The 17,476-nt window shown below is 48.4% G+C and overlaps 2 protein-coding genes across 3 annotated transcripts in view; one reads left to right on the top strand and one right to left on the bottom strand.

Moving 5' to 3' along the window:
- Positions 1-17,476, top strand: part of F8 (coagulation factor VIII) — a 125,611-nt gene that overhangs the window by 90,729 nt on the left and 17,406 nt on the right. Inside the window, exons 19-22 of one of the 2 annotated variants that reach the window (XM_082447897.1) lie at positions 2,082-2,198; positions 2,717-2,788; positions 3,928-4,013; positions 7,259-7,414. In XM_082447897.1, the coding sequence (XP_082304023.1) occupies positions 2,082-2,198; positions 2,717-2,788; positions 3,928-4,013; positions 7,259-7,414 (431 nt within the window). Of the gene's footprint in view, positions 1-2,081; positions 2,199-2,716; positions 2,789-3,927; positions 4,014-7,258; positions 7,415-16,994; positions 17,150-17,476 lie in introns of those variants that run through there. The other variant, XM_082447896.1, reaches the window with a different exon arrangement.
- On the bottom strand, positions 10,263-15,891 carry F8A1 (coagulation factor VIII associated 1). Its single transcript, XM_082447876.1, has one exon. The coding sequence runs from the start codon at positions 15,590-15,592 to the stop codon at positions 14,456-14,458; it is 1,137 nt and encodes a 378-aa protein (XP_082304002.1). The 5' UTR covers positions 15,593-15,891; the 3' UTR covers positions 10,263-14,455.

Here is a 17,476-nt window from a genome sequence, read left to right as displayed (position 1 = left end):
AATATACCAGTGATAATAAGCTCTAAATACTAAACTAAGATAAACATAAAACTAGAAACAAATTGATACAGAAAGCAAACCCCAAGTCTACAGTTACTCCCAAGTCCACCTCCTCAATTTTGGGATGATTCGTTGTCTATTCAGGTAGTCCACAGATGCAGGTACATCAAGTTGATTGTGGAGCTTTAATCTGCTGCTCCTGAGGCTGCTGGGAGAGATTTCCCTTTCTCTTCTTTGTTCACACAGCTCCCGGGGTTCAGCTTTGGATTTGTACCCGCCTCTGCATGTAGGTCACCTGAGGGCGTCTGTTCTTCACTCACACAGGACGGGGTTAAAGGAGCAGCTGCTTTGGGGGCTCTGGCTCACTCAGGCCGGGGGGAGGGAGCGGTACGGAGGAGGCGGGGCGAGCCTGCAGCGGCAGAGGTGTCGTGACGTTGCACCAGCCCGAGGCGTGCCGTGCGTTCTCCTGGGGACATTGTCCCCGGATCACGGGACCCTGGCAGTGGCGGGCTGCACCGGCTCCTGGGAGGGGCGGTGTGGAGAGTGACCTGTGCTTGCACACAGGCTTCTTGTTGGCGGCAGCAGCAGCCTTAGCGTCTCATGCCCGTCTCTGGGGTCCGTGCTGATAGCCGCGGCTCGCACCCGTCTCTCGAGCTCGCTTAGGTGGTGCTCTGAATCCCCTCTCCTCCCGCACCCTGAAACAATGGTCTCTTGCCTCTTCAGCAGCTCCAGACCTTTTCCCGGACTCCCTCCCGGCTAGCTGTGCACACTAACCCCCTTCAGGCTGTGTTCACGCAGCCAACCCCAGTCCTCTCCCTGCGGTCCGACCTCCGAAGCCCGAGCCTTAGCTCCCAGCCCCCGCCCGCCCCGGCGGGTGAGCAGACAAGCCTCTCGGGCTGGTGAGTGCTGGTCGGCGCCGAGCCTCTGTGCGGGAATCTCTCTGCTCTGCCCTCCGCAACCCTGTGGCTGCGCTCTCCTCTGTGGCTCCGAAGCTCCCCCCTCCACCACCCGCAGTCTCCGCCCGCGAAGGGGCTTCCTAGTGTGTGGAAACCTTTCCTCCTTCACAGCTCCCTCCCACTGGTTCAGGTCCCATCCCTATTCTTTTGTCTCTGTTTTTTCTTTTTTCTTTTGCCCTACCCAGGTACGTGGGGAGTTTCTTGCCTTTTGGGAGGTCTGAGGTCTTCTGCCAGCGTTCAGTAGGTGTTCTGTAGGAGTTGTTCCACATGTAGATGTATTTCTTATGTATTTGTGTGTGGGGGTGATCTCCACATCTTACTCCTGTGCCATCTTGAAGGTCCTCCTACCATACTCTGCTCACTCTTAAGTAATAAACAGTCCTGCAGTCACTTTACATTACAAATATAGTTCAGGTCATGAACTACAATGTCTACTCCAAGCTATTAATCAAAATTCTGAACTTGATTTAAGTTCAATATCTCCTCCTCCAAGTTGGTTGAGTTTTCTGTTTCTCTACCTTATGCTTCCCCCTCCACTCCTGGCTGGTTTCTGATTTGATCCGCAGCATGGCGAGGGTAGAGGTGAGGGATGGCACCACTGTCTGCACCTGGCAGATATTTCAATCTGACTCTTTTTCTGGTTGGGTACTTTCAGGGGCTCTTCAGAGACTCCCTTTTGGGACTCTCTCTCAGGAAATCCCCTTGACCTGGTTGTTTCCACCTTTATTCTGGATGGTCACTGTGACTGATTCCTCAGCCCTTCAGCATTCACCCTCTAGCTTCTTGCTCCTGGGGTTACTTTACCCCTCAAGGCAGGAAACCCACATCTCGTCAATGAGAAATACACCTCTGGCTTGGAAAAGCACCGAGAGTGCAGGCCAATCTTTCTCCTGTCTCCACCACCAAAGCATCCCGTCACCCGGTCTCTCCCATTTCCTGGGGTCAGTACTCAATTTCCAGGGTCTCCAGCTGTAGGGGTCACATGCCAAGCACTCTGGGTTTGAGGGGTCCAGGAGTGGTGCAACTGACTTGGGTAGATCTCCTTTGATATTCTGCATAAGCCAGTGTATCTTATGCCCATTTGTGTGAAAAGAAATAATTTTTGTTCCTTTTGGCTTTGATAAGGTGTTTTTGAGACAGTGGAAATGCTACCATCCAAAGTTGGAATCTGGCGGATAGAATGTCTTATTGGCGAACACCTGCAAGCTGGGATGAGCACTCTCTTCCTGGTGTACAGCAAGAGTGAGTGGCACCTACCTCTGTACCTCTTTCCCCCTTCCTAGGACGGTTGCTTTTGTCAGGAAATGAATACAAGCTCACAGTCATTACCAAATCTAAAATGAATATTGCTGGTAGAAATCATCAGAGTCCTCACAGGAGGGCAGATATGCTTGAAGCTTTGAACACTTTCACCCTGAAGCTCCAAGAGCAAATTTTGAAACTTAGTTTTGGTTCAGTTACCAAAGATAACTTACAAATATCACTTGGAAGAATTTGAGTTTTAACCCTAAACAAGTAAGAGAACCACTGGTCTACTTATGTATGGACCCTAGTTTCCTCAGCTGCAAAATGTGAGTAGTACTAGCACCTACCTGTTGGAGTGAATTAAATGATATAGTACAATAAAATATTTAGTACGGTTCTTGGCACATAGTAAACACTAAGACATATGAGCATTTGTTGGTGTTCTCATTGACTTGCATTTGTGAAGCTATATTTTCTGCACTTCTAACTATTGTGCTCCCTTCATGTGATTTCAGAATGTCAGACTCCACTGGGAATGGCTTCTGGACGCATTAGAGATTTTCAGATTACAGCTTCAGGACAATATGGTAAATACTATTCCTTTCTCTTAAAGCACTGGGATGATTATATCTTTTTTATTTCTATGGGAAAGATTCAGATAACCAATCCGTCTCCATAGGTGCCTTTCAAATCTATTTTCTCTTCTCCATTTCCCAGTGTGAGCATCTTAATTCAGGCCATCATCACTTCTCACCTGAGTAACGCCACTGCCGCCTTAAATGTCCTGCCTGCCTTCCATATGGCTTCCCTTGAGTCCATTCTTGTCACTGTAGCAAGAAGCTACATTTTTCTGTGAGCAGTGATAGAAAGCTTGAACTGGATCTAGAGAGAGTTCTCAAACTACAGCCTGCAGGCCACATCCAGCCCATTACTTGATTTTGTATGGCCTTCAAGCTAAGAATCATTTTTCTATTCTTAAATGATTGGGGAAAAAAAACAAAAGAAGAAGAATATTTCATGACATGTGAAAGTTATATGAAATTCTAATTTCACTGTCCATATAGAAGCCACACTCTTTCATTTACAATCATCTGTGGCTGCTTTTGCTCTACAACAGCATTTAAGTAATTGCAACAAAGACCAGATGATCTGCAAAGGTTAAATTATTTATAGAAAAAAGTTGGCCAAACTCTGTTTTAGAGGGAAAAAATTGCATTTGAAAAAGAGGCTTGAAAAACAAACAAACAAACAAATTGCTGGAGGAATTACCAAATTGTAAGGCCACTTTGAAAAAAAAAAAAGAAAAAGAGGCTTGAAAGTTATATACTAAAATAGTATTATTTTTCTCTGGGCAGAAGTGTGGTGTTTTTTACTTCTTTTATTTTTATTTTTACTTATGTTTTATTTTTATATTTTATTTTCTAATTTTTCTCCAGTGAACATACATTATGTAATAAAGAAATAATAATATTATTTGATAGTGATGTAACACATTCCAGTATTAGCTAACTAGAGGTACTAACAATCAACAAAGTGATTAAATTTTAGAAAATACGATGGACAACAAGGACAAGCCAAACACTTTGGTAGTCATCGATACCAACATGGTTTATGCCTTTAACTTCTCCACAGCTAGGATTAACCTTTCTCAAAAGAGTAATTTTATTCCTAAGTGTCTAGGACCAACCCAGCTGAATCTAATCTCTCTCCCCTTTCTTGGGCAAAGGACAGTGGGCCCCAAAGCTGGCCAGACTTCATTATTCTGGATCAATCAATGCCTGGAGCACCAAGGACCCCTTTTCCTGGATCAAGGTTAGAAAATGCGTCGCATTCCATCACATCACACATTCCTCTTGCAAGCTCAAAGCATTTTATATCTCCCTTATACCGAAGTCATTTTCATCAAACTCCATGGAATAGACGAGGAAAGAACTGAAGAATAGAGTGGCTTATGATTTGTACCAAAAGACTCAGGAATGAAAGACTCAGGAATAGAACTGAGTACACTGTGTTTTTAATCTTTCTGTTGGGATTAGAATCTCTGAATATTTTCTAGAACATTGAACTTACCACCTCCCAAGACTGTATTCTATCTTTAGATGCCTTCAACTGCCTAGATGTCCTGGAGTCCTCCAGTCCCTTCATTTTAATACAAAAACAAGTGGCTCAATCCCCCATCCCACAAGCCAAGAAAATGTGGCTTCTTCATTTTCTAAAACTGAATCTGTCTTCTTCACAATTTCTACACCACCGAGTAGTAAGAAACACCTACTGAAGTTAGTCCAATCTGATAAACCAACTTGGAGCCATAACTGAAAGTGTCCTAGATTAACTCAATTTCTTTTTAAATGAGCCAGTCTTTCATATTTTCTCACTTCCCCATTTCCTCTGGAGCAGCGCTGTCCAATAGAAATGTAATGTGACCCACAAATGCAAACCACACATGTAATTTTACATTTTCTAGTAGCTGCATTAAAAAAGGAACACGTGAAAATCATTTTAATAATACATTTTCTTGGGAATTCCCTGGTGGTCCAGTGGTTAGGACTCAGCGCTTTCACTGCCATGGGCCTGGGTTCAATCCCTGGTCGGGGAACTAAGATCCCGCAAGCTACACGGCACAGCCAAAAAAAATAACAATAATAATAATACATTTTCTTTAACCCGAAATGTCCAAAAATATTTTCATGTCAACATGTGATCAGTCAGGACTAATTTACACACGTTTTACCACCTACTTCCCCCACCTGCATCCTCTTCTCATAGTCCATCAGCTTTCATCTTCTTCTCAGTCAGCTGAGGAAATTCCCCTACATACTTTCCTCCTTTGCAAGATTGCATCTACTCTCCTATTTTCCCTGAGGTTAAAATGATAAATAGGGGACTTCCCTGGTGGTGCAGTGGTTAAGAATCCGCCTGCCAATGAAGGGGACACGGGTTTGAGCCCTGGTCCGGGAAGATCCCACATGCCGCGGAGCAACTAAGCCCGTGCGCCACAGCTATTGAGCCTGCGCTCTAGAGCCCATGAGCCACAACTACTGAAGCCCGCGCGCCTAGAGCCCATGCTCCGCAACAAGAAGCCACCGCAATGAGAAGCCCGCGCACCACAATGAAGAGTAGCCCCCGCTCCATGCAACTAGAGAAAGCCCGCATGCAGCCACAAAGACCCACCACAGCTAAAGATAAATTAATTAATTAATCTTAAAAAATAAAATAAAATAATAAATAGGGATCAGGGAAAGATGAGCTAGCTTACCAGCAAGCAGACACAAAGAGCGCATCTGTTAATGCCACACCAGCTCATTGTTTTGTTCTGTAGGCACTGCCAGTTATGACTCAATGTGAGCTGACTGTTCGCTAATTCCTAAGGATTGTTTTTGTTTGTGAAGCTGCCAGACCAGATGCTCTCACCTTGTGTTTCTGTGGTTATCACTTTCAACTTTATACGTATCACCGCATAGTGGACATTTTAATCTATTTGGCTGCCCTGCATCTGTTCTATGTATTTCCTTTTTGTAATAGCATCCTCATTTCTATTTGGGGAAATCTATCTGCCTCACTGGATGCAATCTGATCAGACTAGTAAACAGAGCACCTTTTCCAAGCGTAGCCAAAGAACCCTGAGTGACACAGCCCATTAAATTTCCACTTCCTAAATTTGGCCATTGTTCCAGCTTGCCAAGCTCTGTCTCCCAAAGTATTCTCTAGTCTTCCCAGTTTCACACAGTTTACTGACTTGATCAGTAAACTTTTTTATACTTTATCAAAATCATGATCAAAATATTAAAGTATCCAGGGCTTCCTTACTATGTACTGAAAACAAATCAAGCGATTAAATCCCTACCACAACGTTTGATATTATCATCTTCATTTCAGATAAGGAAGGTGAAGCACAGAAAAGTTAAATAACTTGTCCCATGTCACACAGCCAATAAGTGGCATAAACAACTGAAAATACTGGGTACAAAATCATGACTTATGTTGAACTGTACTGTTTCTTTGTGTAGCTGTAAACAAATAAAACATATATATAATATATAGTCTGTTTCCCCAACTCAAATTTAAGTTCCATGAGGGCAGGACTCTTTTTTTAATTGTTCATGACTCTATTCCCAGTACCTAGAACAGTGCTTGACACATAACAAATGCTAAAAATATATTCTTTGAATGAATGAATGTATGTATAGATGGAGCTTACAGTCAACTGAAAAAGATAGTCATTAAGCACAAGAGTCATGACCAGTCCAATCTGAGTGTGCCAGGCATCTGGGAGAAGTTAAGTTTGACTGGCTTGTTAGGGCAGTAACAGATGTCAAAATTCCTGTAATAGCTACTGCCTTGTAATGCTTGCGTGACCCATGCCCCCCTCTTTAAGACCCACCGTTATTCACTCATTCCAAAACATGTGCTAAGCATCAGTATTATATCAGATGCCACGTTAGGTGCTGGGGCTAGAGAGAATATAAAAGCTAACAGGTATTAACTGTTTAGTATGTGCCAGCAGTGAACTCAGCACATGTAATATATTGTATTAACCCTTTAATCCTTCTGGTAACCTTTTGAGATAAATGCCATTATTCCCTCCACTTTACAGATAAAGAAATTGAGACATAGAGAGGTTAGGTGACTCAAACAGGTTTACTGCATTAAGGATCTCAGTCTAACAAGGAAGGCAAAAAGCAAAGAAAACTTTACAATTTGGTGCAATAATTTACTATAATGAAATAATATATAAAGTGAAATGGAAACATAGAAGAAGCCGCACTAAATTTGTGCAGCACAAAGGATGTGTGTAGAGGAAATTGGGGCTCAATGATGTGGCAGTGATTTCCTTTGTCAGGAAGTAGTCTGGGAACTCATGAGCACATTTCCTATGCGTTCCCATCATTTATTCCACAGCTTCACGTGCATCCGCATTTCAGCATTGGTCTCTGCTTCACCTGCACCTCCAAGGTAATACTGGGTGTATCTGTATCGATGTAGATTCTGCTTAAGCTGATAAATGATTTCAGAAGGTGGTTCATACATTTAAAATAAAGGGTTGTTTTCATCTGTAGGTGGATCTGTTGGCACCAATGATTATTCACAGCATCATGACCCAGGGTGCCCGTCAGAAGTTGTCCAGCCTGTACATCTCTCAGTTTATCATCATGTATAGCCTTGATGGAAAGCAGTGGCGGAGTTACCGAGGGAATTCCACTGGGACCTTAATGGTATGTAATTAGTCCTTTTAAGAGAATGCATGAATCTTTTAAAGAGCTTTTGACAGATTTCAGGTATGGAACAAACACTCATAGCTTCTACAAATTTAACCCCCCGAAAAAGAATTTTCCACTCATGGGCAATAGGAGTGATTATGGACATATGGACAAAAAAGTGGTAGCATCAAGGATCTCATAGGTAATAGAAATGAGCAGGTGCTCTATTGAGAGAAACGTGATTCCTGACTGGGTGGATTGATAAGATTGTCAGTTTGCTTATGGATATTCTAGGTTTGAAGTAACAAAAGGGCGAACGGGCTCAAAACCTAGCTTCATCATCTACTCTTCCCTCATGCTTGCGCCCCCTGATGGACAGCCACACACCCAGCCACCTCTTCGTTGGTAACACCTCTCCCATCTCTTCTGTTTCATTTATACAGTTGTTACTACAGCCCGAGGCCCCATCACCTCACACTTGACGTATTATGTTACATTCCTAGTCTTCTCCTGTTTCTAGTCTCTTCTCTAATAAAAGCTGCACGTCATTTTTGGGATCATACTATCAGTCCCCTGCCTAAACCTTTCAATGTCTCCCTCTTGTCTTCAGAATAAGGTTCAAATCCTAAAATGGCCCCATGCAAGATGACTTGTTTGCCCCTTCAGATCCGTTTTCCTGCTTCGCTACTGCGCCTCTTCTTCTGTGAGCCTGGCATGTGTGGAATATCAGGGTATTTCTTCTCTTGGCTCCTCCTTGTAGAGGAGTTGGCTGTAACTCTCCACTGAAGGTCACTGCTCCCCTCAAAGTGGCTTTCTCTACATGTTCCAGTTACTATCGCTGAGTTGCCAATGACCCCAAAACTTAGCGTCATAAGAAAAAACCATTTTCTTCTGTTCTTGGATTCTGTGGGTCAGGACTTTGAACAGGGCACAGCAGGGATGGCCGGTCTCTCTGCTCCATAATATCTGGGGCCTCAGCTGGGAAGATGCGACAGCTGGGGGCTGGAATCATTTGGAAGCATCTTTACTTGTATGTCTGGTGGTTGGTGCTGAGTGACCTCTGGGGCTGTTGACTGAAGTAGCTTCTCCTAGCATGACTGTCTCAAGGCATCTTAGGGACTCCAGCATGACTGTCCCAGCTAGCAAGGTGGAGATGACATCACCTTTTCTGATTTAGTCTTTTAAGTCATGTAGTATCACTTCCAATACATTCTGTTGGTTATAAGCAGGTCACACATCCACCCACGTTCAAGGGGAAGGGACCTAGACCCCACTTCTCAATGGGAGGAATGTACAGAATTTCTGCTCATTTTGTCTACCTAATCTTCTCCTCATCCTTCCAGACCTAGGGATGGCAGTACCCTGCCCCCACCTTCTTAACTAGTACCTTTATTAACCTTTCCTCAAATTATACGAATTTTAGTGTTCCATGTTTCTTGCTGGAACCCTGCCTCATACAGTAATTGGTGCCAAAAGTAGCCCCAGGAAACAGACCTTCAAAATGGAATTCTAGGATTATGTTGCTAATATAGTCAAGGAACACAGGTATAATTCCTTGCTTGGGGAGAAGACTGGATGCTGAGTAACCTATGACATGTGGTGGCATCACAATTTCTCAGATTATCACAAGTGATACAATGGGATGAGTTACAGATGGTGAGGAGGACATTGGGAGATTAAATTGACAGTGGCATTTAGTTGCTATGGCAACAAGTTTAGCATACCTGATTGTAGAGTGACCTGTCTTCTTTTTATGGCCCTTCTCTTTACGGCATACATAGGGAAAAAAAATTAAATGTTATGAATATATGCAAAGAACACCCATGAACATACATAGAGAATCAGGATGCATCCATGGAGCTCTGGAGGAGCCTTCCGTGTCCTGTGGTTATAGGCAGATACTTGGACTTAATGTCAAATCTAGGAGCTGAGCATGTGAACTGCAGAGTCGCAGTGACAATTAAATGGTCAGTCCCACCAGGCCTGTTATGCTAAGGTAAGGGCACTGGTGGAAAGGAATGGAACTCTGAGACCAGGGATGGGTACATTTTTTTTTAATTGACTGTGCCGCACAGCATGCAGGATGTTAGCTCCCCGACCAGGGATCCAACCTGTGCCTCCTGTAGTGGAAGCCTGGAGTCTTAACCACTAAACCACCAGGGAAGTCCCGGGATGGGTACATGTAGGCAGACATGCATGAGGCTGAGAACCGCAAACCTCCAAATTGCCCTGAACCTCCTTTGCCTGAAGAGGCAACCCTTCCCCAGTCTCTGAAGCAGTCATCATGCTCTGCATACAAGTCTCTCGGTGACTACAGCTTGAATAGTTGCTTCCCAAGCCAGTGGCTAGTGTCCTTAGGGCCCCTGTTTGGCCACTACAAAAGCCAGACGAGTCAGGGAAAAATGACAGATCATCACAAATTTAATCAGGTGGTGATGACAAAAACCCTGCAGTTCCAGGTGTAGTATCTCCTCTGGAGCACATTAACACAGCCCCAGGCACCTGATACGGAACTACAGACCTGGAAAATGCTTTCTTCTTCATTTGCATTGACAACCAAAATCAGAATAGATTTGCATTTACGAAGCAGGAACAAGAGTATTAACTTTACTGTCCATGCCTCAAGGCAATGCCACTTCCCTTGTTCCTTATCATAATATAGACCCTAGGGACCCCAAACATCTTGACATCCCACAGAACACCATACTGGTCCATTACATGGATGACATTATGCTGATAGGACCTGGTAAACAGGAAATAGTGATCTAAATGCCTTTGTGATTAATACACGCACACACAGACACATATACAAACACATAAATATTATATATTGTGTTGTCAACTAAAAGAAAAATACACAACGTGAGAGCTGTGAATCAAGTTTTATTCAGGGTCTTACTGATGACTATAGCCTGGGAGACAGCCTCTCAGATGGCTCTGGGGGACTGCTCCAAAGAGGTTGGGGGGAGGCTAGTTTACATATGATGTTTTTGTTAAGGAATACATGCAGTCAAGCATACATCTTGGTAAAATATTACTGCTATTCACAAAGAACAGATACCTCAAGTTCACGATTATAGTGTTTTTCTATGTATGGGAAGATGCAAGAAGCAGGGTTCATTAAAATTCTTCCTGAAATGCATATTAACTACCTAACGGCCTGTTCGTCCAAAGCACAGAGCATCCTGTTATCATCTTTAACTTCCTGTCTAAAGCACAGAGTGCCTCAGCCTGTTACCCCATTCATCTCTTCCTCTGAACACCAAGTGTACTGTCCATCAGCGGCTGCAGCAGATTAGTCTCTGTAGACTTGGATGGTGACCAAAATGCTCTTTCTTTGCTCTTTTGTTTGCAGTGTGATATATGTGTATAGATATAGATATGTTAGCATGTGTTTACTAAATATTAGCAGATCTTGCTTCTGACTTTAATGGGAATGGATCCCATATTTTGCTGTTTAACATGCTGTTTCAAATATTTTTATCATATTTACAGTTTCTTGCTACTCCTACTTTATTTGGAATGGCTGTAGAATTTCATCAAATGCTTTCTCAGCATCTTGGATATGATCACATTTCTTCTCTTTGCTATTGTCAGATTATACTCACACTCAGTGGTGGGCTGGCAAATGTTTAACAACCAGCTCTGGGGCAAAGTGGGGGGCAGTCAGCACAAAGGCCTTTATTTGTGGTGTTTGCTGATTTCCATGACGTAAATATTCCCATCACACCTGATTTCAAGCTGCTGACACAATGTCATTGAATGCAGAGTTGGGAGCAGACGCCCACAGTTGGCTCTCACAAGCCAGTCCTAGCTGGGGCTCCAGCACAACGTGGTGCTGCATTCCTGGGAAAACTGCCCTTAAGTCATAGTGTATCAGTCATTTAAAGTTTAGCTGGATCCAATTTGCTAACATTTTGTTTAGAATTTTTCTATCTGTACCAATCAATAAAGTTGTTTTACCTCTTTGGGGGGCTGTATTTCTCAGGCTTTGGCATTAGAGTTATACTAACCTTGAAAATAGTATAAAGGCTTCCATCTTTTTCCATTAAACTATTGCTCTAGAATAGTTTAATTAATGTAGCAATCATCTGTTTAATGAACATTGGATGGAAAAGCCACTGTGCCTTGTTTAGTGGTAGATACTTGAACTATCTTTTCCGTTCCTTATCTGATTACTGGCATTCTCATTTTCTGTTACCTATAGTTAATTGCTGTAAATGTGTACATTAAAGTTCTATCTCCCTTTCCATGCCATATATCTTTACCTACATACACACATGTATCTCTCTTTTTCCCCCTTTATCAGAGTTGGTTAGTGTTTATCTGTTCTATTGGATTTTCAAAGAATCAACTCTTGGTCTTAAAATCAAACATAGATTCGAAGGTGTTGTTTTCGAATTCATTAATTTCTGTTTAAAATTTTAAAAATTCACTTTCATTTCTTTTCTTGTTTCTTAGAATCTGGAGTTAAATGACTAGTTCATTTATTTTCAGTCTTTCTTGTTCAGTGACAAAGATAAAACAGTTATTAACTACCCTCATGAGGGTCATTCCTTTAAGAGTTGTTGAGTAACTACTATGTTCTAGGCTCTAGTGAAGGGCTGCACAAGCTAGAGCCCATGGGCTTGGACTGCAGCCTGCTTTTGCAAGGACTGGGAGTGAAGAATGGTTTTCACATGTTTAAAGTTTCAAAAACAAACAAACAAGGAAGATTATGTGGTGTGAAAAGACTGAAATATTTCCCTCTCCTCCTTTACACAAAGTGTTTGTGGACTGCCGGTCTAGTCTAACGGCAGTAGAGATGCCTAGACAGTTCACATTAACCAGAACCCTTCTATCCCAGAGCTTTGTCCAGTTCACAAATTTCAGTCTTAGTCATCTTCCTCCAGTACAGTGGTTCTCAAATGCTTTAATATCTTTGTACCATTCATATACAAAATATTTTTTTCATAAGCAACATTTCTCATCATAGAAGTCCCTTATAAAGGGGAGCCCAAGCACCCTTTCAGGAGCATTGCTTCACTGCCACTATTTTCAATATTCCATAATATTTTGAATGTTAATTTTGAATCGTCAATGAACATTTCAGTGATGCAGGTCTTTCCCTCTGGTTTTCAAGTTAAAAAGAACACTAATCACATCCTGTCAACATAAGTTGATATATAGCAAAGAGATTTCTGTCAAAATCACTGAAATGTGGCCTTGGCCCAGCTCTCCGTGCTACGAAGTTTCTGAGGGAGATACATAAATGAACCAATGGCAAACGGAAAACAGTCTTTAGCGTTTTCTATAGTTATGCTCGTATACCCAATACCAGGCTCTCTGGTACTCCCTCCCCCCACCTCCTCAAAGCAAGGAGTTCAGACCAGAGGTCTAAGGAGGCTTTTCCTTGCGCCCAAACCCAAATGCTGGCACCAGCCACAGCCCATAATTCCGAAGCATTCTTGTCACAAGGACAGTAAGGAAGGCGGCCAGGGCTGCAGCCCAGGTTGACAAGAGTGTACCAGAAAAAGCAAAAGCACAAGGGAGCGAGCACCCTTACCACTTCGGCAACAAGCTGCACTAGGCCTTTAGGGCTCGGAAAGACCCTTCCCGGCAGCCAAGTGAGAGCACAGGAAGGGTGGCCGAATCTGTCCCAAACGGGCCTCCCCTACACTTCCTTAGCCACTGCTTCCACACTGCTGCAACAGAAGTAGAAAAGAATACCCTAAAAGTCCCATCCATTTGGGGACACTTAACCCATAGTGACAACACTCCACATATTCCCCCTCCCCCCCAAATACACAAAACCAAGATCTGTTCCCAAACTGTGTCCTTAAATCTCACCTCAAAAGATTAGTGCTGTCTACAACTTCAGCCTAAAGGATGCGTTTTCCCAAGCCGAATGAATGAGAATGAGATTATATTCTGAAGAGTTCCTACCATCACTCTCAACACTAAAGAAAATAAAATTGAATTTGAGAAAGCTAAGTCGGTTTGCATGCAACGTTTGGACCAAAACGCCTTGGAAATTTAGTGTTTAAAAATGGAACGCCATCCTGCTTTTGGGGAACAAGGGCACAGTCTGGCACACACACGATCACACAATACCAAAGCAGCGTGCTGATTTTACACATTTGAGTTAACTAAGATTTGCAGAAGGATCCGCACTACAAATGAAAGCTGCCACGTGGACTACCCGCACCTCTCGAAACGGAGCCAGAACTGAAAACTCCAATGCACAGCTGACACCTCTGCTCTGGAGCCCACCCCGCCCTCACCCTCACCCCCACTCCCACCCCGCTCTGCACCGAACACATTCGCACTGCAGCTGAGAAAGGCCACATCGCAAATGGCCTCTGTAGATTCATAGGCACGCTGTCCACTTCGAATGAACGAATCCATCTTGGAGCTAAAAGGGAGCTATCTGCTTCTGCTTGCCGCCTCCTGCCAGGGAGATAAGCTATTCCCATTTCATAGATGAGGTAAATCCGAACCACAAGCTAGGAGGGTCAGAATGGCTTTATCATGGACTGAGGGCTGTAGCGACAACAGCCTAGCACTGAATCCAGTGATTCCCACCAACACGTACGGGGCGCGTGAAACACAGGGGGAACTGGGCGATCACGCAGGCGGACATCGAAATACGCTAAGCAATCAAGAGTCACCGTGAAAAAATCATGCAGCTTAAGTAGCGAGCCAGAGCTGTGCAAATTAATCCTCAGTCGGAAAGAAGGACGCGGGGGGAGGGGAGCCTTGCGGGGGAAGAGGGGTGGGTGGGGACAGTTGGGTGAAAACAGAAGAGGAAAGGGGGCGGAAGGGGCTCTCATGGTTCTGTTGCCGTTTCTGGGGAAGAGAATCGGAGACTCTACTCCGATTCTACCATATGGTTTCTTTTCTGCCACTATTGTGGAAACAACGTAACTTGTAGTCAACCGCATTCTTCTGGTGGCAACAGGGGTAAGATACACTGCAAAGGCAGAAGCGCCGGGTCAACGCCTCTTGTGTCCCCGTAAACGCGCAGGCGGGTGCGTGAGGTTCGGGGACAGGCACAGAGTCGCTGGGAGTGACTCGTCAGATCCCCTGGCCCGACGGGGAGATGGTTTCCTGCAGAACGAGGTGCAGGAGGTGGTTCTGCTCGGCGCTCAACAGGGGCCACATCTCCACCTGCAGCGACTTGACGGCTTCCGTGTCCTTCTCGTGGGTGGCCATGACCAAGGACTGCAGCAGCAGGAAGAGCTCCTCGGGAAGCGGGCCGCTGCCGTCCTGCCCGTGGCCGTCGAAGGCCTCCCAGGAGTACTTCTCCAGGGTGTGCGCGTGCTCCGGCAGGAGCTTGGCGGGCGGCGGCTGCAGGAGCAGCAGCAGCAGCACGCGGGACACCTCGCAGCGGACCAGCACGTCGGCGAAGGCGCCCAGCGCGGCGGGGGAGGGCGCGGCCGCGGAGCCCGCGCCGGGCGGGAGCAGCGCGAGCGGTGGGGCGGAGGCCGCGCCGGCCCCGGGCTGCGGCCCCGGCGGCTTGGGCTGCGGCTGCGGCGGGGGCTGCGGCCCCGGCGGCGGCAGCGGGTGGGCGCCGTGCTCCAGCGCCAGGCGCTGCATGCGCGTGAAGAGCGCCAGGGCGCCGCTGTAGTCGCGCGCCAGCAGCTGGCAGGACGCGGCGTCGCCGAGCGCCTGCAGGGCGGCCAGGGGCAGCTGGGGCAGCTGCAGCTGCGCGGCGCGTTGGAAGTGGCCGGCGGCGGCGGCCGGCTGGCCCAGGTCGCGCAGGGCGGCCGCCAGCTCGAGGCAGAGCGCGGCGGCGGCAGCCGGCTGGCCTAGCTCCAGGTGCAGGCGCACGGCGGCGCCCAGGGCGGCGGCGGCGGCCTGCAGCGGCTCCCCGTAGGCGGCGGGGCAGGCCAAGCGCTGGCGCGCGTCGCGCTCCTGCCGCAGGAAGAGGCGCGCGGCCTCGGTCAGCGCCAGCGCCTCCCCGGGCCCGTGGAAGAGCGCCTGCTGGCAGCGGGCCACGGCCAGCTGGCACCAGGCCGCGTACGGCAGGCACTCCTGGGCGCGCAGCTCGCGCCCCAGCTGGCTGAACTGCTCGCCGGCCTCCGCCACGTTCGGCTTCCGCAGGAACCGCTTCTTCAGCTTGTTGCACACCTGGCGGTAGCGCGCCAGGAAGTCCCCGGCCTCAGGCCCGGGACCCGAACCGCCGCCCAGGCCGGCCGCGGAAGCCGCCATGTTCGCCGCCTAGGAATTTCCGGGCGCGCTGACGCAAGTGGGCGCAAGTGCTGGGCGACGGCGGCGGGCTGAGACGCGCACTGCGTCGGGCTCCGCGCGACCGCGCAGGCTCGGCCGCCCGGAGCTCTCGTCCTCCTGGTGATACACAAAATAGCAAGCGCGGAGGCCCGTCCGGGACTGGCTGCGGGTGGCGTATGCAAATCGAGGGCCCTGGGGCGGGGCCTGGCCCGCCGTCCGGGGTTCCGTGAGCAGACCAAGGGTGCTGGGGCGGGGCCTGGCTGGGCGCCCCCTGTTGCTAGGTGACAGCTTTTAAAAAAAAATTATTTATTTTATTTTTTTATTTTTGGCAGTGTTGGGTCTTTGTCGCTGTGCAGGGGCTTTCTCTAGTTGCGGCGAGCGGGGGCTACTCTTCCTTGCCGTGCGCGGGCTTCTCATTGCGGTGGCTTCTCGTTGTGGAGCACGGCTTCTAGGCGCGCGGGCTTCAGTAGTTGCGGCACACGGGCTCAGTAGTTGTGGCTCTCGGGCTCTAGAGCACAGGCTCAGTAGTTGTGGCGCACGGCCTTCCTTGCTCCGCGGCATGTGGGATCTTCCCAGACCAGGGCTCCAACCGGTAGGTGACAGCTTGTTTACGCAGGTTGCCAAGCAGGGCATCTCTTGGCATCTCTAGGGGAACACAGCCAAAAACTCTTGACCCCGCGTGACCCTAATTCCGACTTTGCCTTTGTGTTGATCGTGTCCCGCCCACCCCAATCCCCATCACGCCTCCATCTTCCCGTCAAAGCCCCTGCCCCATGGGAGTCCATGCCAAGCGCTCTGTCCACCCACCCCTGCATCCCGCACCCAGGGCGGTCGGTCGCCTTGGCACCTTCACCCTATCACGACGCTGCCCTCACGGTGTCGAGCGCCGCCGCAAGGAACCCCGTCCCTCCGGGGACTTTGGCCTGGCTCCGACTTGCTCAGAGCCAGCGGGGGAGCCTTCCGTTGTCCGGCCTCACCCGAGGCCCCAGTCCGCCCCCACCCCCGCCGCAGCCAGCCTCTCCCACCCAGGGCCACCCCATGCACTGTCACCGTGAGAGACCGCTCCTCTCTGTCTGTCACCCCCGACTCCACCCCCCCCACCCCCCAACTCCGGCCAGACCCCCGCCCTCCATCCCTCCGACGAGGGGTGTCCCACCACCACCACCTCCCACGCCAAGTGAGTGAAGCACGCGCAGGGCGTCTCTTGAAACACTTGATTGACTCGCGATGACTGTGCCCAAGGGGGCGGGCAGGCCGGGGCTGCCCGGGCTGTGCGGTCGGTCGGTGAGCGGGCCTGGCGCCTGACGGCCGCGCCCCCCGCCCCGCCCCTCCCCCCCCCCCGGAGGCCGGGGACCCAGGTGTCGCTGGGCAGCTAGTGTAGTGCTGGGCCGGGGCCGCCTGGGAGATGGTGCTAGTGCTGAAGAAGCCGCTGAGCAGCGCGTTGTTGCGGGCCGCCACGTCCACCAGCTCCGGAGTGAGGCGCCTCCTGCCGCTGTTCTGGGCCTCATGGCCCGCCCGCTCCAGGACCCTGGCCGTCAGGTACTGGATGATGGCCCCTAGGGAGACGGGTGCGGATGAGCTCAGGCGCTGGGCGTAGTGGCCCTCCCGCAGGAGGCGCTCCATGTGGCTCACGGAGCAGGACCGCTCAGCTCGGGCGGTGCGGGAGCGGCGACCGGGTGACCCTCCACGGCCCCTCTTCCCCGGCATGCTGGCCGTTGGGCAGCTTTCTGCGATGGCCTCGCTCTGCGGTGCGCTGGGATGAGGGGCGGTCGGTTGTGCCTGCTGGTCCCAACATCTCAAGACAACCGGTGTTCTCAGGCCCCTACTCCGTATCCTAGCGACCACAGGCCGGGCCCTCATTGGTTG

The sequence above is a fragment of the Balaenoptera physalus genome (genome assembly GCF_965194825.1).
Source record: "Balaenoptera physalus genome assembly, chromosome: X".
NCBI classification, from domain to species: Eukaryota; Metazoa; Chordata; class Mammalia; order Artiodactyla; family Balaenopteridae; genus Balaenoptera; species Balaenoptera physalus.
This window is presented reverse-complemented; position numbering and strand designations above follow the sequence as displayed.

Coding starts and splice junctions, on each gene's coding strand:
- F8A1 (XM_082447876.1), bottom strand. CDS start 15,592: ATGGCGGCTTCCGCGGCCGGCCTGGGCGGCGGTTCGGGTCCCGGGCCT.